At 38.9% G+C, this 26,203-nt stretch overlaps 3 protein-coding genes across 3 annotated transcripts in view; 1 reads left to right on the plus strand and 2 right to left on the minus strand.

Moving 5' to 3' along the window:
* Window positions 1-287: 287 nt before the first annotated feature.
* On the minus strand, window positions 288-7,579 carry LOC104573582 (retinol dehydrogenase 7). The gene is made up of 5 exons (XM_088540333.1): window positions 7,537-7,579; window positions 5,319-5,649; window positions 3,419-3,677; window positions 1,133-1,296; window positions 288-620 (listed from the first exon to the last, which is right to left on the minus strand). The coding sequence occupies exons 1-5, from the start codon at window positions 7,549-7,551 to the stop codon at window positions 370-372; spliced, it is 1,020 nt and encodes a 339-aa protein (XP_088396459.1). The 5' UTR covers window positions 7,552-7,579; the 3' UTR covers window positions 288-369.
* A 3,759-nt stretch (window positions 7,580-11,338) lies between these two features.
* On the minus strand, window positions 11,339-15,421 carry LOC104573498 (dehydrogenase/reductase SDR family member 9). The gene is given in 5 exon segments (XM_088519449.1): window positions 11,339-11,414; window positions 11,417-11,589; window positions 12,312-12,455; window positions 13,408-13,666; window positions 15,080-15,421. Coding segments are annotated over 5 exon segments (960 nt in total). The 5' UTR covers window positions 15,399-15,421; the 3' UTR covers window positions 11,339-11,349.
* A 6,364-nt stretch (window positions 15,422-21,785) lies between these two features.
* Window positions 21,786-26,203, plus strand: part of ABCB11 (ATP binding cassette subfamily B member 11) — a 34,671-nt gene continuing 30,253 nt past the window's right edge. The window contains exons 1-5 of the mRNA XM_088519450.1: window positions 21,786-21,886; window positions 22,293-22,314; window positions 23,031-23,072; window positions 23,167-23,215; window positions 25,116-25,357. Coding sequence (XP_088375576.1) covers window positions 21,811-21,886; window positions 22,293-22,314; window positions 23,031-23,072; window positions 23,167-23,215; window positions 25,116-25,357 — 431 coding nt within the window. The 5' untranslated portion in view covers window positions 21,786-21,810. The remainder of the gene's footprint in view (window positions 21,887-22,292; window positions 22,315-23,030; window positions 23,073-23,166; window positions 23,216-25,115; window positions 25,358-26,203) is intronic.

Consider the following 26,203-nt stretch of genomic DNA (forward strand, 5'->3'; position numbering starts at 1 on the left):
TGTATTTTGAACTGCCTAAAAGCCACTTGTTGATGAAGTCTACTTGAAAAACTGATGGATTTTTTTCTTTTACATAAGAAAAATCACTAAGTGGTTTGAATTGGTTGGCACTAACCAGCTTAGTAGGTGAATGTCCTATGAATGTATACATTTACACAGATTGATTATCACTTGAGAGAATGAAAAAAGACCTTGAAAAGACCTGGTGGATTTACAATTCTGTCTCCGACTCAGAAAGCCCAGAGAAAAAAAGAAAGAATTAAAAGTGTTTTCTGAAGGAATTTAAGCAGTCTAGTTAGTGGTAAAGAAAGCAGCATCTGGTTGTGGGAGAAACAACAAATATTTTTGTAAAGATGAAACTGTTTAATACTAAATATTAATTAGAATTCTAGGAACTGATCTGCCACTAGCTGCTGGAGTTGGAAAAAACATACACAGCAGTGTGTCAGATAAACAGGTTGGTGCATAGGAGAGAAAAAGCCAGAAGAACTTTGCATCCCATCCAACTCCGTATCGTGCCCTGGGGTACTTTGCTATCAGGGCATGTTCCATGCATTTCACGACCTTAGAAAGATCAGAGTCACACAGTCTTCTCACTGATAATCTTTGAGCTTTTATATCTGCAAAGAAGAAAATAAATCTGAAAACATTTATGTAACATTCTCTGATAGAAGATTTCTTTATATTCAAAGGTATGGCTGCAGCTTCTGTAGATGTATTCAGGCTTGCTCTAAACTCCTGGATCAAGTACTGAGAGCAGTGTAGCTACAGCAGAGCAGAGACCAGCAAGGGCTGCAGAACAGTCAAGAACCAGGTAAACACAAACTTCCCTAGTGCATATCGTAGGCTAGATGTTGCCTGCTGTAGGTGCAACAGAGCATAGCACAGCTTTTCAGAAGTTGGTAAGCCAAATTCTTAGAAATATGACTCTAGCAGTTATTTTCTTCTTTGGCATTTTGCCTCTCAGTATGTAGGGACTAAGAATGGTGCCAAGATCATCTCACTGATCTTATAGGGGGACTAGTATAGGGGAACTAGTAGCCTTATCTAACATATATGTATTCTAGAAGAGTCATCAATGGTTTATAAAACAAAGTTAATGGAATACAGCAAACATTGTTTTTGTACTTACATTCAACAAAGTATTTTTCTCCATAGGCATCTCTGATCTCAGGAGTCAGTCTGTTCCAAAGTCTTAAGAGGTCTCTCTCAATGATATCTGAACTAATTACTCCTGTCTTAAAGAAACTGTGCTCTATAATGCTTACTTTCACTCCAAAATGCTGAATCTCTATCCTAGGGGAAAGAATAAATGACAGCAACAAAAAAAGAGTGATCATCTAATATTGGCATAATCGTTAGACACAAGTAAGTAGAAAGTGTTGCATTAATGAATGTTTAAGACTTTCATTCTTCTCATATCACAATAATTCTATTCTGCCTATCATTATAAAATAGTAGAAGGCAAGTAAGTCTGAGAAACAAGGCAGTATCAGGTAGATTTACAGGTATTCTGTGTGGTTTGTTTTGGACTGGTGCAGAAGATGTGACAGCCAGCTTCATCTGAACCATGTATTATCAAACTGAAACTTTGACCATTTCAAAAGCTGCTGTGTCATTCCAGCTGCCAATGTTTTAGTAGCAGAAGCAGATTATAAAGTGCCTGGAAAAAAGGTGTAAATGAGCAGAATTATTCGGTTGGATTAGAACCCTATATTCTATTATGTAGTTAAATGATTACAGTTGAATTGTTTAATGTTGCTGCAGTAAAGGTCAGTCTGTTTTTTGATAGTATGATTCCCTCTGTGTAATTTGAGCTCCTTCAGCATGTAAATGGCCCCTTTGTCCTGTAGGACAATTTCAGAGACTTAGGGTGTTCCCCTAAGCACCCTAAGAACACAAGGATTAAATAAATACTAGTGTTTAAGTCTGTATTATATAACCTTGGTGTATATAAGCATTCATAAAGGTTTGCAACCAACGTTCTTAGTGTGTGTGAGGACAATACTCATCTGAGTAGGCCTCAGCTGCAACAGGGCTGTGCAGCACAGCTGTGCAGGCTGCTCAGCAGACTTTTCTGAAGTTATGATGCTGCTTGGAATCACCCAGCTTAGACTGTTAGTGGCAATAGAGATGAAGTGGAATATTTTTGGTAGACAAGTCATAATTCTATTGTGAGCATAAAGAATTGTTTGAGCTTGAGCTGGTTTTGGAGAAGGTCTACACATATTGTTGGTGTTTTACTATATAGGAAAAAAAAAGATGTATAAGGTATATAGATTAATTATAATGCTTTATTAAATGGGAAGAAAGAGTGCTCCATTACTGAATTTTATGTGAAGATACAAAGCTTTCTGCTTACCTGCTTACCACAGCTCTGCAAAAATACATTTGCAAGAACAAATTTAAATCAGCAGCAGGGTCTTGGACCTATAGTTGCCATCACTGAGTTATGAAAGGATAAAAAGATAAAGGATGCAGAGTAGGACTAGCAAAAGAGGATGAACGTTGAAGACCCCAGAGTCTGAGAATCAGACTCCTGCTGCAAAGTCAAACATCTCCAACTCATCTCAACGTGCCAGGTGGGGCACCCCTGCTGCCCCTGTGCTATGACCGTGGGCTATAAGAGGCAGGAGAGGGGTCTTGCAGACTTCAGCAGGTTGAGAGAGCTCAGGAATCTGAGTGTTTACCATAACTATATAATGCTAGTTATTAGCACAATTCTATGCTGCTAAGTTTATTATGGTTATTTACCGCCAGTTACCATACTTAATTGTAGTCACATGCTGCCAAATTTAAACAAACCTGACCTAATTGTATGTACTATTGCCATGCTTTAGCTATTGCAATTAATGCAAGCTATTTAAGATCACTATGTGAATATTTCACATAGTTTCTTTTCTCCTCATTCTGTTGAGCAACCGAGCCATTATTTTGCTTTTTTATTTCCATATTTTTAAAAAGAAACTCAACTATGCATGTGCATGCACACTTTTGTAATCCTTATGCAATAATGCAACATGTCCAGGGTCCTCCTGCCTCATGTGCATGCATCTGGGAGTCTGATATTTACCAAGCACCAGGTAAATAGTAAGTACAACTTGCCCAGGAAGATCTAGATATCTGTCCAGGCTATATTGTTGATTTACGTGTGTGTATGCAGTGGGTTTAGGTGTCCTATGACTGCTTGCTAGCTATTTGTACAGGATATGCAAGCATTTTCCAGTGCAGTTCCCCAGTTTCCAGTTCTATGTTACTGGAGATAGAAATTCCAAACAGATGATCAACATCATTGCCTTTTTATTCCTTCTTTTAGGGAAGATTGCAAGGGGGAAAAAAAGGTAGACATACAGTCACTTTCCTTCAAAATACTTAGAATCATTTTTTTTAATTCACCTACATATTTCTAACAACTCACCGTAGAATGTCAGAAAAAGCCTCCATTCCCCACTTGGACAGGCTATAACCACCTCCTGCAAGTGCCACCAGGCCTTTGGCGTTGACGAGATTGACTATTCTTCCCTCAGCTTTTTTCAGAAGCGGTAGAAGCTTCAGTGTGATTTCAATCAATCCTATTAGACCAACCTCCAGAACTGAGTGGAAATCTTCTATCCCTAGCCAGTCAGTGGGTGCCACGGGTGTTGTTCCTTCAGCATTGTTCACCAAGCCAAAAAGCCCTATGAAAATTCAAAAAATGTTTCCTTCAGTATATGGCAATACCCTACCTGCTGAGTTAGGATTTCATGTGTAGCATTAGGAAGCAAGCATATACTCCACAAACATTTCAGTGAGATGAATACAGATAAATAGAATTTGCTTCTAAATATCTAACTCTACGCTGTGTGCCTAGCAAAATTTTTGAAGAGCCTGTGAAATGACTCTAAATGAGAGTGGGTAAAGCACTAAACAATGATTTCAGGTGGAGAAATGGGCCATCCTGTTGGGCTCTACTGCCCAGATCTACTGAAGTATGTGGGCTCTTACAATGCGCATGTTCTCTGTGAAAATCAGGTAATACGCATAGAAGTGAAGAGACTGAATATTTTTCTGTGTTGCAGGCTAAAGTTTAAATTAGACATACAGAATTAGTCAGTACTTCTAAAAATATTAGCTTAACCTTGTGCAGTGATAATGCTACTTTACTACCTTATAAATTACTTCAGGAGGTTTAGATAAATCACTTCTAAGAGTTTGCTGAGAACAGCCTGTCCCTGGAGGGAGAGGCTGCAGGGTCAGTGCTCAGTCTCCTTGAAGATTTGCTCAGAATAAGGAGAGTATTAGCAGTGGTTAAATGGACTGAGAAGGTACCACTTCCAAAAGCTTGAAGCAGAGGCCTGCTTGAGGAAAAGCTTCTCGAGGTAAGCTCTAATAATTGCTTTATTCTTGCCCTCGTTCATTCTACTTTAAAAATACCTGGGACTCTGCATGAAGCAAAAGTGTTTTATAAGTTTGGAGGAAAAAGGCCTACTGGTACAAGATGCTGTCTTAAGAAATTAATTAATTAACCAGCTTATTGAATATTTGTTACAACTGTTTATTACATGAAGTAGCTGCAGTGCTGCATTACCCTTTGGCTACACTTAGCAATGTTTCATCTGAACTAATGGTGCTGAAAGAGAAAGGCACATGTCATGAATGAATGTATTTACGAAACTCCTGTTTACCTCGTACTATACTTCACACTCTTAAATCATGTTTTTCACACCACTCATAGGTATCCAAGGACAAACTCTTCCACTTTGTTTTAGACAAGTGCCTGGAGGTATATCATGATTGAGAATTACCTCTATAACCAAAAAAAAAAAAAATCTGAAAAATCTGAAATAAAAACTGTTTAATTGTTACAGTCAGTGCAACCATTGTGTGCATTGCAAAAATTGGACTCATTTAGTCCTGCAAAAACACCTTCTTTTGCTTTCTAGAGGAAGGATAAATGAGCATGTGCCAGCTACTTTCTACTGGTTGGGCTGGCTTTATTGCCAAAGAAGTTCTTTGAGGTACTTCCCTCCCAGGAGAAGCTCTTAAATTGTTGTAGGAAAAAAAAAAAAAGAAAGAAAAACATGTGGTAATGATCTGGTTTTAACAGTTTGAACAACTAGATTTTTAGGCACTCTGTTGGTAGAAGTGCCGTCAAAAGCATTGCTGGAGACAGGTTTTGTGAACTCTGATGACTTATGACTCAGAACTGAGGAGTGAACCTGCGCCCTCGGTAAGAGGAGCCCTCCTCTGCAGGGAGCAGGGAGGCCCCAGAACTCTTAGCCGGGTTACCTTTGGTTATACTGAAGCATTTTTTTATGGGTACTGACCTTATCACTTACCCTTTCCAACAGTTTCTTCCGTCACAAATAGCACAGCCTTGGCAATGCTGCTGGAGTCAGCCAAGTTCAGGTTCACTGTCTTCAGTGAAGGTGAGCAGCAGGACCGGAGGTCTTGCCTTCCTCTTTCTGTGATGCACGCAGCAATGACAGGAAACCCTCTTTTGTCAAGCCATTTAGCCAGTGAGTTTCCAAGGCCGGTGTCACAGCTTGTTATGAAGATGTGCTTTCCACTCAGGTCTCTTACTCGATGCCTGTCTCTGATGAGACAGTAAGTGATAAGCGAAAGTACGGACACCAGAACTCCTATGTGCAGTGAGTCTGAAAGCGAGAGCTATGAGCAGATAGTTAGTGCCCTAGAAATACGAAGGACTAAACATGCTCAGCCAGTGCCTCAGCAGCCTCAGACATGGTTCTTGGCAGGGCTTTCTTGCTCCTTGCAGCCCTTCCAGCTTGCTGTGGGGAAGAGGGCCGCTGCGGCAGCAGCTTTGGCACAGCGTCATTGGTACCCTTGAATAATAGATGCCTTGGCAAAAACTTCTCTTGACCTCCTTTTGAGTAGATTTCTGCTCTTTTCAAGCCTTGCCTGCCAATCTTCCTACTCGACCCCATCCTCTCTGGAGGTTTTGGGCTGAAAGAAGCTACTGTGTCGACTCTCCCTCTCCCCAGCCCCCTTTTTTTTTCTCTCAACACTGATCATTATTTGTTCTAATACTGGAAAAGAGGAATTCTTCTGGGAAGAAGGACAACTGTCTGATAATCTGTGGTGTGCTACCTTGGCTGCTCTTCTAATTTGCAGCGTGAAAACAGAGTGACCCAAGAATGTCTAGAAAAGCCTGTGTGGTAATGGTGGGTCTGCTGGCTACTTCATTGTGCGATTTGTCAAGCTATTTTTTAGATCACAGATTCTGCATCTCTTTCTGTCATTATTCCCTGTTCAGTGCTAATGTGCAGTGGAATAGAATACATAGTGAGAATGTGTTTGTATAAATAAATGGGGAAATGCTTGTGAATGTTGCCTTCAAAAGGAAGCAGTGAGGAAATGCAAAATTTCTAAACCCTAGTGGGGAGGATACAGCTTGCTGCTAGATGCTACTATTTGCCAAGGTAAACACAGAATACTATTCTTGCTAAGCTAAAATCTTCATTATTAACTACTGGTTTTCTATTTGGATTTTCTGGTTTGTGCAAGAACCAGAGCAAAATAATTAATTATACCATACATTCATGGGAAAGTTGATCAGCATTTTCCAGTCTAATACTTGAACGTCCTGCTAAAGAGGCTTTTCTTCATCAATGATGAGGAGTGACTGGTTCTAGTTGCCCATATATAAATCCAGGTGCAGACATTTAGACTTTAAAAGAGTGAACTGATACATTAAAACAAAGGAGTTTTTGAGTTCTTCCAGTATTTAAACATAGTCACAGAGTAAGAGATTTTTGTTTTATATTCTTCTATAAATCGGAGTTTTCTAGAGTTAAAGCATTCATTCGGATGATTATTCTGTGACAGCCTTACTATCTGAATATTAAATGTATTACACCTAGCTGCTAGAGCCTTGTGTTTTTGTTCCTACTGCCTTGTTGGAGTGATTTGGATTTACCCTGATTTTTATATTTCATTGTCATTTAGGCAAGTAGAGGTGACTTTATGAGCATAACCTTAGAATCTGATAGTGAACTAATGTTGGACTCTAATAAAATTAGTCAAAATTGATACACTCTATTCATACCCACCTAATCACATATTTGGATGTCTTGTTGACCATGGTGTTTGATCTATGAGCAAGTGGTTAACTTTATCTGGTTTTAAAATCTTAATCAAATGCAAAATAGTTGAGATCTTGCTTCCCCTTCAACTGCAATTCACAGAAGGGTTCCCACTGATTTTTAGGGAAGGCATTAGAGTTGTCCCTGAGCTGCACTGAGTATCTGTAAACTCTTAGGTGACTGAGCTAATAAAGCAAAATCAAGAAGTTGAGCAAAGAAAGTTTCTGCATGTTGTGAAAGACAGTACTTAGCATTTTATTCAGACCCTGTAGGTGCTTGACTAAGCAGCAGTTGGTTAAAATCACTCTAGAAAAGAAGGCACTAGATGTAATCTTATCTGTGCACAAGAAACAGGTGTTTAGTTTGTTCTCTTAGCTATTCTACAAATACACATTGCTCTTACTCCTCACTAGCGCGTTAGACATGAGCTCTCTCTTGCTCTGGTACTCACGTTCAGGGGTGACATCTGCAAGCTCACTGTGTTTCCAGGTGCTCAGGAGTTGTCTTTTCCAGTTACTTCCAGTGTCAGAGTTGAGAAACTGCTTGAATCAAACTCATAAGCTTGTTCCCAAAGACGAGCACAGTGAGGGTTCGAGAAAAATCTAACTGTAAATTTTGTCTGGTCCTTTGTGGTCCCTGTGCATCAGCTGACAAGCGTGGCCGGCTTCCCTGCTGTTGGTTATGACTTCTGCTCTGAGACTTCTGTCTTCGTGACTTCCTTGGTATTAATCTTACATCTATGCTTTGTGCCTGCCTATCCTGCCTATATTGTATAAGCATTGGTGGCCTATATATAGTAATCTACAAAGCCTGGGCACTGTCAAGGCTCATTATGGAGGACTAATCTACTCAGCTTGTAAGGAATGATCTGCTGCTTATGTTAAAATTGCCAAGAGTCTTTCCATTGTTTTAAAAGGAATTGGGTCAGTCCTTCCCAGCTGAGACCATGGCTGTCATTTTTTCCCCTTTATGTGAACAAGTTGTTATTGGCATGATTTGATCCTTTGGGGACAAAAAAAGAGGAAAATATACCTTGTGTGTGATGAGTTTAGGGGCTTTTTTCTTTTTAATAGTCTTGGTGGCAGTTTTATGATATTTGAAACAAATCAGTTTCCAAACACTGTTTTTCAAATAAAAGCTTAAGTTCTAACAAAGATGTAAATCAAAGCCCTACAGTTTGCATAGGAGAAGACTCTAACATATGACTGATAAACTGCTTCATTTGTTACTTGGCCCAGACTTTGTTGAATACTTCTGATCCAACTGAAAATTGTATATGTTGTTTTGTTCTGTTTTAATCTGTAAGCAGAACTCCCTTTCCTTATTCCTCTCTATTCTTAAAACTTAAATCCCTGCTTCCTCTGCCACTTGGTGCCGGAGCCTGGCTTGGATGCAGGCTGTCATTACTCTTGCAGCACTTTCCAAATGGTCAGTAGATAAATGTAACTTGCTGGAAACTTGGGGTCAGTGTACCTACTTTTTAACGGGTGACTAGCATAGATTTCTCCTGTAGCACAAATCTAGCAGGTGTTCTTGTTAGGGCTGCCTAGTCCTGTCTGAACTGATTGGAATGACGGACTGACTCTCCAGGCTTGTCAAAGGCAGTGCAGAACGGCTGCCTGCAGTCAGGCCAAGCCCTTCCCAGTGGAATGCTTCTCTAGGCCTAAGGCTGTATTGTGTTGTCAAGACAGGATTATTATTAACAGCCTGTTATTATTAACTACCTTTATGACATGTGGCAGTCCTTTGCCACACAAATATGGGAGGGAAAAAAAGGAATTTTTCATTTTTCTTTCTCAGCTGCTGACTTTATTCTCAGGATCCTGCTTTCGAATTGTAGAAAATTCTTCTGCTTCAGAAAGCAGATCCAGCTCATCATCTCAGAAAACACTGAAGCTCAGCATCCTTTCTCACAGAGGATTTCAGACTTGCTGGGAGCATGTTATTTGAGGGGAACATAACAGAAGAAAATTACCTAAGCAAAATGTGAGCTTTCTATTAGAGAGAGCTTGGCATGAGGCCATTTTACATATGCAGCACAGAATACAGCATTTGAATGTCTGATTTTCCATTGGTTCCATAGGTGTATTTCTTAATGAAATCCCTGACTCCTAGAAAGGATGTGGAAAAATGACCTGGCTTAAAACATAACATTGAGAATAGAAATGAGATTCTCAAGTGGAAAAACAAGAAACTGCTATCATTCCTGCTGCATAAATGGAGGTTTTGAAACATAATTTTATATATTGGTTCCAAGAGAACAGAAGTTGGATCTTATGGTTGTAGTTACAAGAGTCACAAGACTTTGAACAAGTCACTAGTCATCTCCTGCGTGAGACTTCTAGTCTCTAAAATAAAATATATTTACACATGACAGTATGTAATATACACATGTGTTTTACAGCCTTGTGAGCATGCAGGACACAGTCTTTTTGGAAGCCACGCAGAATCATAGAATCACAGAAGGGTTGAGGTTGGAAGGGACCTCTAGAGTCACTGGATTTTGTTCTTGTTTTCTTGGTTGAATTTTAAGTAAATAAAGACTCTGATTCCAGGAGAGAAAATTCAAGCAGAATCTGTTCCTTTATGCAACGAGACATATCTTAGGAATACATTGAGCAGTTGGTGTTTTTTCTCCTTTTGTAATTTAAATATTTTTACGATTTGTTTATATTTAAAGGAAGCAAGAATTTCACTGAAAGGTATGGACCGATGTCGTCTGAAAAGCTCATACAAATTTTTGACAGGGAAGTCGCTAGCTCACATGACAGCTCTGCAGTATCCTTTGACTTACAGTAGCCTTTGACTTAAATGTTAAATAGGATAACGTGGTTTTATCTCACTTTTCTTGACAGACATAACTTCAAAATAAAATCTCAAACAGCAGAGCTGTCAGTATTTCAGTAGGAGTAGCTAGTTCAGTGGTATCCGTCTCAAGCCTGCTCAAGAAGGAATAACTTTTCAGACATCTGAGATGCTATGCATCAAAGGAACATGCTAAAGCCTAAGTGTAAACTGTGCTGAGAAAAATAGAATAACACTTTGCAAGCTCCAAGGAAGATAGATTGACAACCAGCAATATTTAGATTGCTGCTGGGTAGCTTGCTGTTTAGCCTGATCATGTCACTGCAAATTCACCAGCATGAAGAAAGCATTTGTGAAGAGAGCGTTTGTTTCATCACTGAGTAGTTTCCATGGCAGTAGGAAATGACTTTCTGAGCAATGTGCAGTTTCAGGCCTGACATGAGGGTCTCTGCTGTTCTTAAACATTTTATCATGATTAATTCTAATGGAGCTAGATCTTTAAAAGGCATTTGTGTTGAGAATTTAAGAAGAAATACAGCCTCCCTCCAGGAATTACTCATCACCTCACAAAAACAAGGCTATTATTTTTATGCCAAGAAATACCTTCCAGACACGAAGTGCTGAAAGTTCAGATTTAAAAAGAAACAAACAAACCAAAAATACTCTTAGCTCTTCAATGTAGTGAGTTTTGGGCTCTTCTCTTGACTAGAATCTGCAATCTAAGTTTGAAGCAACGAAACCTTTGAAATACAGAAGTAGCTGAACTGACAGGACTTTACCATGCTGACCAAGGAGCTGCCTCACCTAAGCCCTATAAAATCATGTGGGTGGAAAGGGTGTGTGAATCCCAGCTATCTCAAGGATGTAGGAACTTTGTTTTGCTCTCTGTCCAGTGAGGACTGCACCTAGTGAAGGCACCCACAGTTTCCTTGATTTCAGAATTAAACAGGAGTGACTCTGCTAAAGAAAGTAGCCTCAGGAAGAGGGTTTTTGCCCTCCTTGCTAGTTTGTATTGCAGGGGTTCAGCAGAAGATTCTACTGCAGTAAGGCCACGTTTCCATTCTTTCCGCTGCCTGAGAAGACTTCATGTTTTGGGGGTCTGAAAGCCACATTCCCTGGCTTCCTGGGATACTGGAGTGATTTATGGAATTTATGGAGACTTAAGGATTCTTAAACTGACTACCCAAAATTTGGAGGAACTAAAAAATGTCAGTAATTACTGAAAGTTTAATAATGACTTTGTTTTCTGTCTTATGTTTTAGGAATGAAGCAAAAATAATGATACAAAGGTTTATTATATTTTTAATAGTAGCAGATACTGGATAAATAGATTTTTTTACACCCTACTTCTGTTATGTAAATGCATTTCAGGTAAAGTTTGGATCATGTTGAAATACAAAACAGATTGTGTTTGGGATGAAAATTGAGATTATCATCTGGGATTATATTGGCAAAGGTGTTACTCTGCATGTGAAGCCTCAAGCTCTGCTCTGTTTCTCAGAAGTAAGAAGTCTTGTACAGCTGCATTTTGGAAAGGGGATTCCAAAAAACCTTAGCATCCCTCCCAACAATGTAATGGGTGTGTGAGTGGCAGCTCATCAGGGCATGTTCCATGCACTGAACAACTGATGAAATGTCTCTGTTAAGATACATCTTGAACAGCTTTTCTTTGCTGCATCTGTAAAATGAAAAAAAAAAAAAAAAGACTTTTTAGTGAACAGAACATTTAACTCCTCCCACCACACTTGCTTGTGCAGCTTCACTAAGGAATTGATTTCTCCTTAGGCAAGAATTCCTAGCAGTTTCTGAGATCCAAGTACCCTGCCCATAATGTAGTTGGGATATAGTTTACTCCAAGAACAGTCTAGTTGTCCAGAGTTGTGGAATAGTCATGGCGAAGCCAGGCCTGTATTGCCTCAGGTCAGGTAACTAGTCTTGGCAATTGCTCAGAATAAATATGTCAGATGCAGAGAGAAGTAGAAATACGGACACAATTCTTGAACGGCTTCATTGCCACTGGGACTAATAGGACCAGAGGGTGTTAATCCCTGTTTGGTTACTAGATAAATGAAAGGTAATGATACAAAAGCATATTGGTACAGGCTGGCATCATCAGATAACTGTGTTTCAGCTTGGAAGTTTGCTCTACCCGCATGCCAGCACAAATAATTGATTTTTAACTCAGATTTGAATGAAGTGTCACAGGTATAAAACAATTCTTTCCTCTGTGTGGTTGGCCATATTGTGATTATGCAAAAGCATTCAATGCATAACTTTTTGTAGCACACTATTTCTAAAAAGTCAGAATGACAGAAAACATGATACAATTTTGCAGGTCTTATTTAGCAACAAATGTTTTGGTTCTTTTAAAATGACTGGAAATTGCCTCACCTTTCTTAAAATACTCATGTATTTTGCTTTTTTTAGTATTGCTTTTTAATACTAGGAGAAAGCTGATCCCAGATAATCTTTTCTTTCATAATCCTTGTTGAATTTGGTAATGCTGTTTTGAATAGTCCAGATTCAATGCAAGAAACTTTAACTCCAAAAGCTTTCATATCTCTCCTGCAAAGACAGCCCCAAGATTTCATCACATTAGATTTTCTAGTTAATATTTTCTCCTATACTGTTGCCTATATTTCTGTCTTTGTGTGCCACATGAGCACACACATACTGTGCGATAAAGAAGTCTGTGAATTTCAGTCTGTCTCAAAGTTTAGTCTCAAATGAGAGAGACCTGAGTTATCTTGTCCTTTTCACAGGGGGAGAGCATGTGTGGGCAGTGACTATGCCATAGCAGACATATCTTATTTCATACCCTAGCCTACTTTTCAGTAGCTTGTTAATTATTGGGTTTATCCGTGACGCTGTCTGGCTGCCTAAATGCCTGGAGCCATTTCATGTGTCTTAGTGGGTCCCACTTGGTCCTAGTTGGTAGTCTGTATCAGTGCAGTTCTACCCGACCTTGTGTCATGCTTGTAGGGGTCTCACATGCTGCTAGTATCTCAAATGGCATTCAGTATCTGGGCACACAAACTGTTCCTGTAATATGTGAAGGAGCCGTGGTGGTCCCTAGGTTTGGGTTACTCTATTCTCTAGATCTCTCTAATGATAATGAGACATTAGAGCAAAGCTAAGACTAAAGTTAATATCAATATCAGCAACTCATGGTGATGGATGTTTTGTGGTTGTCTGTTTTTGTGTTTGTTTTTGGTCTTTAATGGGCCTGGGCTGGTGCTTTCTGAGTGCTTGGAGTCCTTGATCTGAGCCTCCTGTGCAGTAAGGTGCACTAGCTACGCCACGGTAACGCTTCGTGCCCAGCAAACCTCCCATCTTAATCTTCAAAAGTGGCATAATACGTGCTGAGCAAAGGCACTCTTAAGAAGGATTAGTCCATAGTATTCTTCAAATCCACACTAACGGCCAAGCTTGTAAATCAGCTCCAGTTCTGTCTGTGCTAGTGATACCCAATATGGTGGCAGGGAAAAGTGGTTTTTGATATCAGTGAGCATTGTGCCTTAAACTGTCATTAAATGCTTCTACCCCAAATTTTGAAGGGGAGTAGCCCGCACGGCTGAATGCTATGTTCCCTCTGATGCTGGATACGTTTACTACCCTTCTCTTTGCTTTCTTTATCAAGGGAAGCATATTTATTGTGACATTTATGAGTCCAATTAAATTAACTTCAATTGGTTCTCTGAAGTGCTTGATATCCAACCAGTCTGTGGGAGCTAATAGCCCCATGATCCCAGCATTATTGGCAAGTCCTCAAAGACCTGCAGGGAAAGAAAGAAGAAAATTAGGACGCAAATTCTCACATAATGTGTTAGATTGGTCGAACCAGGTGAGACTTCATAGAGAATGGATGAGGAACCCAGTGGGCTACCAAGATTCATAGAGGAATTGCTTGGGGGTGCCTTGCAGCACACAGCTTTATACTTCGTTTCTTGATGTCCTGGATCAAGATTTTATCACCATGTTCTCTAGCACCCTTTACAATCTACAGTCTCCGTTTTTCTTTTTTTTTCTTTTTTTTTTTCCCTCGTTGGGAGGGAGGGAAGGTCAATAGAGGAAGGCTAGGGGAAAAGCAGTTACACGAGAGAGCAGGAATCGTGCAGAGAATAGACCTGGTCTATTTGCAAGTTTGGGTTTGTTTGTTTGTTTGTTTTAAAAAAAGGGAAAGTCATCATCTTCAGGACCAGAACAGATCTAGTTAACAAAACTGAGCGGAACCTTGTTTTTGTTTTTAAAAACATATTTTTCAGACCTTTAAAAATAATGACTGAGAAAATGTCAGTATTACTTTTTCCTCCATGGACATTTCTGTTCGGGTGGAGCTTATGCTTTACACTAAATGACATCATCCAACTGGAAATAGGAAGAAAATATTTAGAATATTATTTATACTATTCATATGTACATTTTTAATGAGCATACAGCTCTAAAAATTAGGTGAGGACAGAGGGAAAATGAACTGTATCCATTTGCTAAACATTTCTGAGCCCTCAGAAGTGGAAAGGATATTGGGAAAACTTAAAGCCAGCTCTTTTCTTGCATTGACCATTTGAGCTGCAAAATGAATATTTTTTTCAACCTGACCTCATTCATATTTTTCATGGGTAGAAGGAATATCACATTGGCCTGAAACCAAGCTCAGTTTTGAGTGAAAGCAATCAGAACAAGCTTATAGCTATTTTACTTAGAAAGAGTCTGTCAAATTGAATTTGGAATTCAGTGTTATGTATAATTGGTGCTATGGCCTATAGTAGACCAGATTTAAAACTCCAGGTTAACAGAATCCAGCTCATAGGATTTGTATATCCTTGCAAACTCTATGGCAATACTGGTGCTACTGAAATCAGTTAGCATCAGTAACAGCAACTTGTCTTATACAACTTGTTGGACCAGGGATATGGGATGTTGTTGTTTTTTTCAGATGGCCTGCAAGCAATATTCCAAAATAGTAGTTATATTCAGAGTTATTCACTACAGTCAACTATATTTTTGCTTGTGACATAATGATTGTTTATAAGTCATACACATGCTCAATTTTTAAAATAGTAATTGTTCAGTCCTGCTAGGTGGAGGTTGTGTTATTTGTTCCCTGTCCTGGTAATGCAGCTCAGCAAATGTGTAGCAAGGGAGGTGGCTGGCTTTGGGGCTTTGTTTTCGGATATCCTGGAACTAACCTTCAGACTGAACTTCAGTTTTGATCCAAGCAGCCACTTTCCTAACACAGTCTGAATCTCTCACATCCAGCAGTACTGTCTGAAGCTTCTTGGAGGTCACTGCTGCTAGCTCTTTGGCTCCCTTTTCAGTCAGACAACCAGCAAAAATATGAAATCCTTTTTGGTCAAAAGTCTTTGCTGCCAGATTTCCAAAGCCTGTGTCGCAGCCAGTGATGAATATATATTTGCCAGTGAGATTTGTAACCTTCAGCTCATCCCTTGCTCTCCAATGCCACCATAGAGAGAAGATGCCAAGGAAGACTACTATATAGAAAAGCATTTTTTACAGAATCTTCTGGATGCTTTCTCCTGAAACAAAAGAAAGTAGCTGCTAGTTTTAAAAGTTGATTTCGTTTTGTTTTTTTTGTTTTGTTTTTCTTCTTAATGAATATGCTAACCACATATTGAGGTATTGAGAGCTATTGAACCAGCAATTGAGAGGAGCAGGCACAGCTCAAAGATGTTGCCTCCTTGTACTAAAACAACAACAACATTCTTGCTCCAGCAGAAATGAGGTCTCAGGATGTATTGTAGTAGGGTTACATAGAATAATGCATCTTAGGTTACTAGGGCCAGTTTGCAGCCTCAGCTCCCAGGGAATGTGTTTGAGAGAAATGCTGTCTGGAGAAGAGTAGCAAAGATAAAATATTTGCAGAGGCTTGCATGGCAACCAGCTGAAACGTCTGAACATCATGTCTGTTCCTAGAAAAGAGGAGAGTGTGACTGGGGACAGCTAGCAGCAGAAGGTCATTCAGTATCAGTAGGAGCTGGAACCTTTCTCTTTACTTTGGATTCTTAAGCAAGGCTAGGCAGGAAAAATGATATAATTAATTTTGATAAAACCTTGGCTCTCTGTGCCAGGCTCTTAAAAAGGAGGATAACAGTACTTCCACTTTGCCTCTCCAGGAGTAAATTCCCATCAGTGTAGCTGCCCCTGAGCATGGGCACTTCGCCTGCCAGGGTGCGTGTCAGGCAGTGTGATAACTTCAATGCCACAAAATGGAGGTGGGAAGAACCTACATATTGGGGCCGCTGGGACAAAGCCATGAGGCCTAGGGGAGGAGCCCTGAGAGAAGGAAGAGGCTGCATGCACTTCATCATGGGCTACTTCAGATATGAAGTAGATATTGGCTAAATAACCAGATAATTCATGTTAGAAGAAGAAGAAATAAAGGTTATATAAATTGATCTGGTCTGTAGTCTTGTCAATAATTAAAAAAAAATATGTATTAACTCATCTCGAAAAAGGCTTAGCCTAGTGCACTGCACCCTCATCTTTGCCTGGGAACAGCCATGTCTACAAACACGGGCTCCCACAATCAGAAGCGCCATTTAGTTGCCTCCAGCTGCTAGGAGCTCTAATTGGTGGGACTATATACCAGTCCAGATAGCTAGAGATAGCTAGAAATAGCAGACCTGCTCTCAGCAGGCCCAGCTTGTGGTGTAAAAATTCCATCTCTGGGATTTCTTGGTTTTTGATTTTTATCTTTTTGAGGGGAAAGCTACAAACCAAAAAGAAAAAAAAATGTCTAATCATGTATTGCTCTAGTTTCTATCAGACAAAGGAATAAGGGGCACTTGTTCAAAAGCCCCAAAGGTCTTCAACTGCCAACACTCAAAAGTAGACAACAAAATGGAGGTCTGTAGGGCAAGGCAGACTCGTGGGGCCCTATTGTCATCTGACAGGAACAGCTGAGGTAAATAACGGGCCTGGATGCCCGAATGATGAGGTAGGCAGCCTCAGGCAGGTCTGTTTGAAATATTTTCCTCCAATATTTTGAGTCATTTAAGTGATTATTCTTTTTCTGGTTCATATAACAAAGTCAGGGTCAGAATTTGTTAAGCTTCAGGACTTTCTGTGAGGATGAGTTGAGAGGAATTAAGTGGAGGTTTGAATAGCTGCAGAGTCCTTAAAGTGGAGTCTGTGGTCTCAGCTCCAGTTCTTCAGTGTCTGAATCCACTCCACTAGCAGGGTGAAGCAGACCTTGCACATCTCTCTGAATGCTTAGATGGACAAAGTCTTTCAAGTGAAAAGGCTGAAGTAATTTGTGTAAACCTAAAGGTAATGTACTGTGTTTGGCAAGTCCAGCCCTATCTGGATATGCTAGACTTCACTGCATCCCAAGTGTAAGCTCTGGTTGGATATTGGGAAAGAAAAAAGCATTGCAACTTTCTGATCTTTGGCCTTTTGCTCCAGGAGAAGCTACCAGTGGGGAATGAAGTAATGCAGAGTTCTGCTCTGTTTTCCGTTCCCTCCACTCCTACGTCCAGCCCTCTAAATGATTATTTTTTATTCTAACTATATGATGTGTTGGACTAAGTAGTTAGTGCTGTGGAGTCATCTCTGCTGTTAATCTCACAGCTAGCTGTATGTATTGATCTAGATATAGTCGTCTTCTTTGTTATGAAAACTGGAGAAAACATAAAGTTTGTATTTGGTAATGTGGTTGGTGTATATGCTGAAGTGACCATAAGTATGGAAACAGAATTCCGGTCAGCTAATTAATCAGAGAGCAATTTTGTGCATGAGGCCTTATCATGGAAAGTTTGAAAGCATAGAAGAGCAAGGAGAGTTGACAGTTACTACGATTAAAGCATTGCCGCTCTCTCCTGTCGTATCAGTCAGGACTGTCTGCAGTGATAACTGGCTGCATCTCTGCTCTTTGTTTGAAAGGGAAACTAAGCTATATTTTCCAGTCCCCTCCAAGCTCTGTGGGTGACATTGGCTGAGCTTATAGAATTGTCATCCCCAAAGTGCCCCACTGGGAAATCCATGGCAGGCCTTCTCCAGGGAGAACTCACTACTACGCAACAGTTCCCATTTTTTTAAATCTACACCTTTCTAAGGGACAACGATAAAATTTTAGACTCCATGGGGACAGGAGAAAGTTGTGGGTTGGAAAAACAAAGTTTTATATATATATAAAAAAATAATATCTGAATTTAGCTTTATCTCTGAACCAGTTTGCTTGCTGTTCACCAGTATTTTAAATTGAACAAATCAACACTGAAAATTATATTTACTGCAGAGACAGCAGTGTAAACTGAATTACTGCATTGCTAAAGCAATTCTGTGCTATAGTTGATGAAGTGCCCTAACAGTCTCTTCCTATACATTTGCTGTGTGCAATTTCATTTATTTATTTATTTGTTTGTTTATTTATTTTTAGAGAACACTTTGGTCTCCACACATGTACCTGCTTTCCAAGTGTCCTGACTTGGTGTTGTGAGATTGCATTAGTCAAATTTAAACCTGCATTAGATGTCAATGAACTGTAGCTGTGATGACCACACGGTTACTGACCCAGGTGCAAATAACCAATGCCCAATTTAAAGGTTAAATTCTGACAAATGGGTTAGAATAATGAAATCATGATGGGAAAAGGTTGGGTGCAACACTGACTAGTTCGGCTGGATTCTTGCAGTTTGTTTTATGATACATGGGTTTTCACACTCTCGGGTAAGTAACACATCTATCATGTTTAATGTTTCGAAGTTAACTGATGAAACTTCCTGAACTGAAAGATACCTTCCTGAACTGAAAAAGTCAGTTGTGAAATATATTTCATGGTGTTAAAATACACTGTCAGACCTAGCACTGAAATGAGACTTCCCCAGCAAGTATTGTATGGTTATAAAGTTACATAATGAATAGCTGAAAGAGGATGCGGCAGAGAGAGTAGCGACTTTGCTTTACTTTCCTTTTGCCCTCTCCATAAATGTATAGGCTCTGGGATTTTTACCTGGGTGTCAGATTCGATAGTATGGTTCAGAGTTTTGTATCACTAACTTTAAATCAAGTTTGTAATTGCTGTGATTTTATTATGCATTTTAAAGCTGCTGGAATATGCATGTAAATATCATCTTTGTGTTTTAGATTTATTTTGCTAGTAGAATAGGAAATAGCATCAAATCTGTATTCCAGCAGGACATGTGTTTTCATGATCAAGGTAACATTTACGATTACAGTAATTTCAATGTAAAGTCAAGTTTATCTTTTAGCTCCACTTTCTTATACAGTTGCATTATTGTGTAGTAAAAAATGCAAAGCACTCAGTACCTGATCTAGAAGAAAGCAATGGCTCCATGTTTGCATTGCTAGTAAAATGAGGATTGTGATGAGCTATCTTTTGCAGGAGAAAACATGACTATATGGTTGCAGTTTACATCTTCTGTATGTTATTGATTTAGCAAAAAGTATTTTTGCCATGTGAACCGCAAATCTGAAAAATTTTAGTAAAAAACAACAAAATATTGGGGTCTCATTATTTTTATCATACTCACGGCTTTTTTGAAATTTATTCATACCCTTTTTTTAACTATGTCTTTCTTAAAACTGCTCAAATATATTTTCAGTTTAAAAAAAAAATGGCAAGCCTTAGGCTCTCTACATATTTATATGGAAGTTCCTTAAAAATCACTTCACTCTAAAAGGTTCCATTGTCTCTCTTGCCACTGTCAAACTTTTCAAAGTTTGTAAAAGGCCAGAAGTCTGTGTTTTTGTTCTCTTGCTTCAACTTTGCAACTGAATTGACACATTTTAGATATGTCACAGGAAGGTTAATTTTTTTAGAATACTCTTTCCCTCCTCCCCACTCAAATCCCAAGAATGTGAAAAATAACAAAACCTGCCAAAAATGAGAATTTTTTTTTCTTAAAGAAACTTGTGTAGCTTTAGCGTGATCTGAACAAACATGTTCTGGAGATCTTGTGGCTCAGCCTGTTTTAACTAATCAGCCGCAGCAAAAAGCAAAACAGAATAAAACAGAACAAACTTTATGTTTTCCATGAATAAATAAGTGAATACTTTTTTCTGCTAGTGAGAAACAGAATCATGAGCAATTTGTAGCATGATGCTTACTCTTTTTGGGAAGCTGCATTTCTCTGTTCAAGGCTTAAATGTTAACTGGATAATCTCGTCTGGAAATCAGGCCCTTTTGAAATTCTCTTCCCTCAGGTCCCGAGTGAAGCCCAGATGGTTTGTGCAAAGCTTCCCTTTCCTTCTAGTCAGAATCTGGTGATGCTTTGTTGTTGTTTATTATCTGAACAGCAGAGAGAGACCTTGGAAGGCTGCGTATCACAGCGACGCTTTAGTCAAACGAATGCCATAGCCCTGTTTGGTCCTGTTTTATGGGAAGTTTTATGATTATGATTGTAAATTGTTTCACAGCATGTAAAGATGAAAAATCTCTCTATATATAATTTATATTACAAGTGAATATCATAGCCCTGGCCAGACGTTTTGCTGATGCGTGATTTGACTTTACCCACTCGAGGGGAGAATTTGGGTCACAGAATATAAGGGTGTTCGAATTTACTGGCTCGGTGATTAACAAATCCTCTCTGCCCATCATAGTCTTTTAAGCAAGAAAAGACACATCCATAGAGTAATGATCAATGAATCAATGTCAGAATGAAGGAATGTATTGCAGAGGTCTACCTTGCTTCTTGTGTTGCCTGCTAATATTGATAATAAGATGGATGACAGAATAGAGAATACATGTTAAATTTGAACATTACATAAAAATAGAAGAGCGTGAGATGCTGAAGGCAAGGACTGGGATTCAAGTTCAGCTTGACAAACTTGGAAAATGGTCTGAAAGAAGGAAGTCATAGTGCTATCAAATAAAGGCCTGCAGGCATGCAGAACTGACTGTGAAAATACAGTCTGGAAGATAACTGGCTCTGTAGCAGCTTGCCTGAGTGGTTTTGAAACACAAATCAACAATGTGATACTATGGTGAAGAAAGACATTCATACTAGGCTGTGTAAATGAGAATATAACCCACATGTGAAAAGACATGTGAAATAATCCTGCTTTGCTTGGCATTAGTAAGATTAGAGAGGCAGTGCTGTTAGGCACTCATACTTTCAGAAATATACGATAGAAGCCAGAGGAGCAGTTTCCCTGAGTTTTGGGAACTAAAAACCTGCAAGGGAAAATTTAACAAATTTGTTTCCTTACCTAAAGAGAAGGATCCCTTCTAGTATTCTTGAAATAAATACGGCATATTGCAATGTGGAAAGGAATTTTTGGTACCATATCTGTGATGGATTGCACAAGAAGTAATGGGCTTAATGTCTGATCTGAATCTCACATGTCATAATTTAAGAAAAATTTATCTCAGCAATCAGAATAGTGAAGAAAGCAGAATTGCCTAGGGAGGTGTCCTTTGGTAGCCTTGATGAACATTGCTCAAAAATGACACAGGAATAATTGAATTCTGACTTGGATGTTAGGACTAACGGTGTGGCTTCTGGTAGTCTTTCTAGCCCTGTTTATTGATGATTCAGTGACTTATGTGGCAAAGCTATATTTGTGAGATTCAGGAGAAGATGATAAAAAAGAGAAACAGGGTTAGATTGGGAGTCAGCCTGGCTCGCAAGCAATAGATCATTTTAATATGGCTGTTAATAGGGCAGCATTGTTTGTAATGGACAGCAGTTATGTAGCAACAAATCCCTGCTGGGTGGGTCTCAGTTAGGGTATGGTACATCTAAGTCTTTTGAAGGACTTGCATTTTTCACTTGGAGAGTACTTGCTTCTGAGATACCTTTCTTCTCTGTAGTTTCAAGGGTAAAACTGAGGGAGCAGGAGCCAGATGCAATATTGTTTTATGTTCAGAAACAAAAATGTGCTGATACTTCTTCTTTTTTCTCTTCAGAACATCTGATTTAAGGAACTAATCATCATGTCTGACCCTGTTATTCTGCGCAGCATCAAGAGAGTGGGAGAGGATAACTATGCTTTTGACCCAGATGGCCGATGTAAGAAATTTTTTCTTCAGTCTATTTCTAATTCTACAAAGCATGTAAAATAGAGAGTGAGTGGCTTAAGTGGAGCTAATAGCTAAAAGCAAATAGTCTGGTTATGTGGTACCTGCTGCTGTTCTGTGAAGTTGTGGGTAAACTGTTTGCAAGACAACTTTTCTGTGAAACTTTGTATAACAATCCCTACTTCAGGACAATCCTTACTCAGCCTATGCATCCACAATATCTATTTAGGTTCTTTTACTCATCACTTTAGTGTACAGTTAAAGGACCTTTACTAAGAAAACTGTGGCCATCCTTTTAAAATTAAGTACAGATTTGGCTTGAAAATTCTGTTTTCCATGGTTTCCGATTATGTCTTCAACAATAATTAACTAGACTGTGCATTTATTTCTTCTAACAGATAACGGCTTCAAGAAACCAGAGTAAGTCAGTATTTCTAGGAATACTCAATTATGTTAATGTCATCAGATTAAATTGACACATTTGTACTAAAAATGACATTTAATGCGAAGCTCTTCTCTGGGAGTTGAACTGTTATTTGATACAACTGACACAGGTAGGCTAAAAAAGTCTTAGTATGATGTGAAAGGTTACTCAAAACAGAGTAATGGCAGCAAAATGTGGATTTGCTCTTCCTAGATCTTGGGACAGCTCTGTAGCAGGCTGGACATGGGTACAGCAATTTTTGCCAGCTCTTTCTGACACAGTATACACAGCCACACTCAAAATTTACTATTCCTTCATAACTGAATATATACAGCTGATGATTACTGCTAATAATATGGATCCCATCCATAATGGCAGAGCAAGATCTTTAAATTTTTAATTGATTGTATAGAGTAGCAAAACTGAGAGGAAAGTCAAGAGATTCTACTGACACTATAGGTGTGTGAATATGCATGAAAAGTAAGAGGCAGTGGTAACCTTCCTTTCTTAAAAAAGGGCTCACTGCTAATCAATCCCTTGTCCCTATCTAAAACTTAACCATCAAATCACTTCTTCCAAAGAAGTCTGAAAGAAATAACTTATCTCTTTAAAAGATCTGGATACAATGTCTGAAATAAAATGTGTTTTCAAAGAACAAACTAAGAAAATAAAAGGATTAATGTAAATTCACACAAATTCTCCTTTTTGCTAGGACTGCAAATGAAGAACCTTCTGTAAAGAAGAAAAGTGAAAAGTGAGTTACATTCAGTTCTGTGTAGTATCATTGCATGTAGGAGAAGCACATAATCAAATACAAGTTTATAATTGTACATTTTCTATTCTTGAAGGTCATCAAAAAAGAAGGATAACAGTGCTCGTGTTGGCTTCTTTCAGCTGGTAATAAAAGCTATGCATATAAATATTTTATATGTATTGTGCTCCAGAATAAGCGATTGTTCACTTACCGTTCACTATACAGCTGTTTTGGGGAATAGCTGTGACTAAGCCAAACTTCTAAGGATTAAATCACTTGGCATGATATTCTGCTGCTAAAATCAATAGGAATTTAATAGAACCCTTTGTCATTTTGTCAGCTGGGAATTGATTATCAATATTTGTGTCATAATTGTCTATTAAATGCATTATATTGAACCTGCTGGTGGATATAGGGAGAGTTAGAAACATAGTGGGGAGATTAGGCAACCCTGGTCCGTTTTTATTCCTGCTAAAAATTTGCTGTGTGATCTTTGGCAGATGATTTGGCTCCCTTATAATTACTACATGGATGCTCTAAGATTTGGTAACTATTTGAAATAGCCAGTGCTGTGTGATATCTAGTATCTAGCCTTAGATGATGAATCTGAAGGGTCTTGGAGACCCCTGAAGTATTTCTGTGCTTGAAAGGGAGTGCAGTTGTTAAGATGTCCAACCCTGCAGCATGCAGCAAAGAGGTTTTATTGCTTCTGGTCTGGATGTAGCTTAAGCAATTAGCCTGAAATGTGTCCACACACATACATCCATACTGTAATGCTGAGCCAGTGAAGTTCCATCCATGAGGCTTGTACTCTAGCTGGTTAAGTATCACAGTTGTTAGTGACACTTATGTTTGTGTTAGGCTAGTTGGAGAGAATGAGGCCTGTCCACATTTACCACTTTGGATATGCCCAGAGTTATCAATACAGTTAACATACACAAAATAGAAAATGTATTGCTTTCTATCTTAGGGCTACTGGAACACAGCTCTTCCCTTACTGACTGTCTTGCATGGAACTAAGCAAGTACAGAGCTTTAAAGCTGTAGAAATTGGAAAAACTCTTTCATGATTGTGCTTGAGACGTGTCTGATGAGCAGAGACCTGTTTTGCCTAGGTATTTAACTCTGAAGATGCAATTAGTAAACAGAGTATGGTTGCATCAGATGCCACAGACATCACATATATCTGTGCATTTTCTAGGTGCTTTTGTTTTTCTACACGAATTGCTAGAGTTCTTTGAAGCAAGGTTTACAAAAGAGTGACAATGCACGTTTCTGACTTTTTTTTTTTTGTAGAAAGATCCATTCCTTATTGTGCTTTTATTCTGAGTTGTTTTTCCCTTTATCTAATCTCTGCAAGTTTTTTTTTCCATTTTTCTTTGTCGTAATGTCCCTTTTCCATATTACTTTACATTTCCACCCTTGGTCTCTTTGACACATTATAGTGCCTATAGAATCTGAATTAATTCTTCAGCTGGATGTGGTTCCTCTTTACTCTCCTTTTTTAAAATTCTTAGTATTTTACACTAATATTCTGCATGCGTAATTTACTCACTCTGTCTATTTATGCACAATGTCAGCCTGAGATTCAGACTTCGCACAGTTCTGAAACAGTTGACTGAATTTACCATACTTTGTCTGAATCATCTGCTACTGGCATATACATTCTTAGGCCATGACAAATTCAGAGTAAAGGGACATACGTGCATTATAACTTCATATTCTAAGTCTTTGAACCAGCATCTGAAGTAATGATAATGTGCAGTGATATTTGGCTATCAGTATTATATGATGATGTGTTCAATCATCTGGTCAGATTCCGTTCTTAGCTACATAAAAGGAGTTTATAATAACTTAGGAGACTGTAATCATAGGTATAATTAGATTGGAGGGCAGGGAGAGATTTGTCCGCTATCGGCAGTGAGGAGAGTTCTGAAGTTGAAGGAGAATAATTTTCTATCTGATTCACCTGGTTAATGAATCATAAGCACACAAACAGCATGAAGACTGCTTCTGAGCAGAGGTTTTCTTTCCATTTCTTTAGTTTCAATTTTCTTCATCTATGGAAATTTTAATGATGACTGTGGGCGGCTTCTGTGCTGTTCTTCATGGAGCAGCCCAGCCAGGCATGCTGCTTGTGTTTGGCGCAATGGCAGACACGTTTATTGAATATGATATCGAAATGCAAGAGCTTAAAGACCCGAACAAGACATGTGTAAATAATACCATAGTGTGGATCGATGGTACTACTCATCAAAATGAAAGAAACGCCACAATAAGATGCGGGTAAGTAGCAGATGTATTATTTTCTTTTGCTTTTGTTATTAAGGCTTGTCAGAGAATTTACAGTTAATGAAGGTCCAATTTTGCCTTTAAAGCTTACATTTTCTATCTGTAGAGCAGAAAAGGGGCATGGTTCTTGTTTTGGAGATCAGTCCCTGAGCTGAAGAATACTACCCAGAGGAGTAGAAGGCAAGGCTGGGTCTTAGCCTTTCACCAGCAAGTGATGACTGATCTTATAAAAGACATTCCTGCTGCACATATGAAATCACTGAGTCACTGATACATTTCTCTTTGTTGACCCACTAAATAGTAATGACTTCTGGTTATTCTGCGTAGGATCTAGATACCTGTAAGTGCCTGCTGACTTCTGAGCAAGTTAACTAAACTGTTTCTAGTCACTGAAGAGAAGTGGGTGCTTCTAGGATACAATTTTCTCAGCCTATGCAAGGTGTCTTAAGGCAGGTCATACTCTGTAGAAGTAGCTGTTTCTTTTCATTAACTATAAAAAAAATAGTCAAGATGATACCTACAGATATAGGTATCTGCCAAAGCTAGATTTGAACCTGTAGCCTTTCCTAAGGCTGTGCTTTCAATGTATCATTCCAAGAGTTTTCTAATATCTGAATGATATTAAATTAGATAGTTGATTAGCTGTCTCTGACATTCTAAGCCTATGGGAAGTGATTCAGGTTCTTAAATGTAGGAATCTAAGGCCAATTTGCTTTCTCCAGGTTGTCCAAGCTGTTCCCCAAACAGGGCTAGCAGGCATGTGACTTCAGGGACCTCCGTTCTGTAGCAGCTGCTGGAGATCATGCAGAATACATCAGAGCATCAAAAATGGCACTAGAT

This window comes from Tinamus guttatus, unplaced genomic scaffold (genome assembly GCF_059628265.1).
Source record: "Tinamus guttatus ecotype Peru unplaced genomic scaffold, ASM5962826v1 Tinamus_guttatus_pri_ptg000060l, whole genome shotgun sequence".
NCBI classification, from domain to species: Eukaryota; Metazoa; Chordata; class Aves; order Tinamiformes; family Tinamidae; genus Tinamus; species Tinamus guttatus.

Excerpts from the sequence above, each read along its gene's own strand:
- LOC104573582 (XM_088540333.1), bottom strand. Across the intron at positions 3,678-5,318 it reads GGAAGAAACTGTTGGAAAGG|GGCTTTTTGGCTTGGTGAAC; the intron begins GTAAGTGATAAG and ends GAATTTTCATAG. Across the intron at positions 1,297-3,418 it reads GCTTTTTCTGACATTCTACG|GATAGAGATTCAGCATTTTG; the intron begins GTGAGTTGTTAG and ends TCTTTCCCCTAG.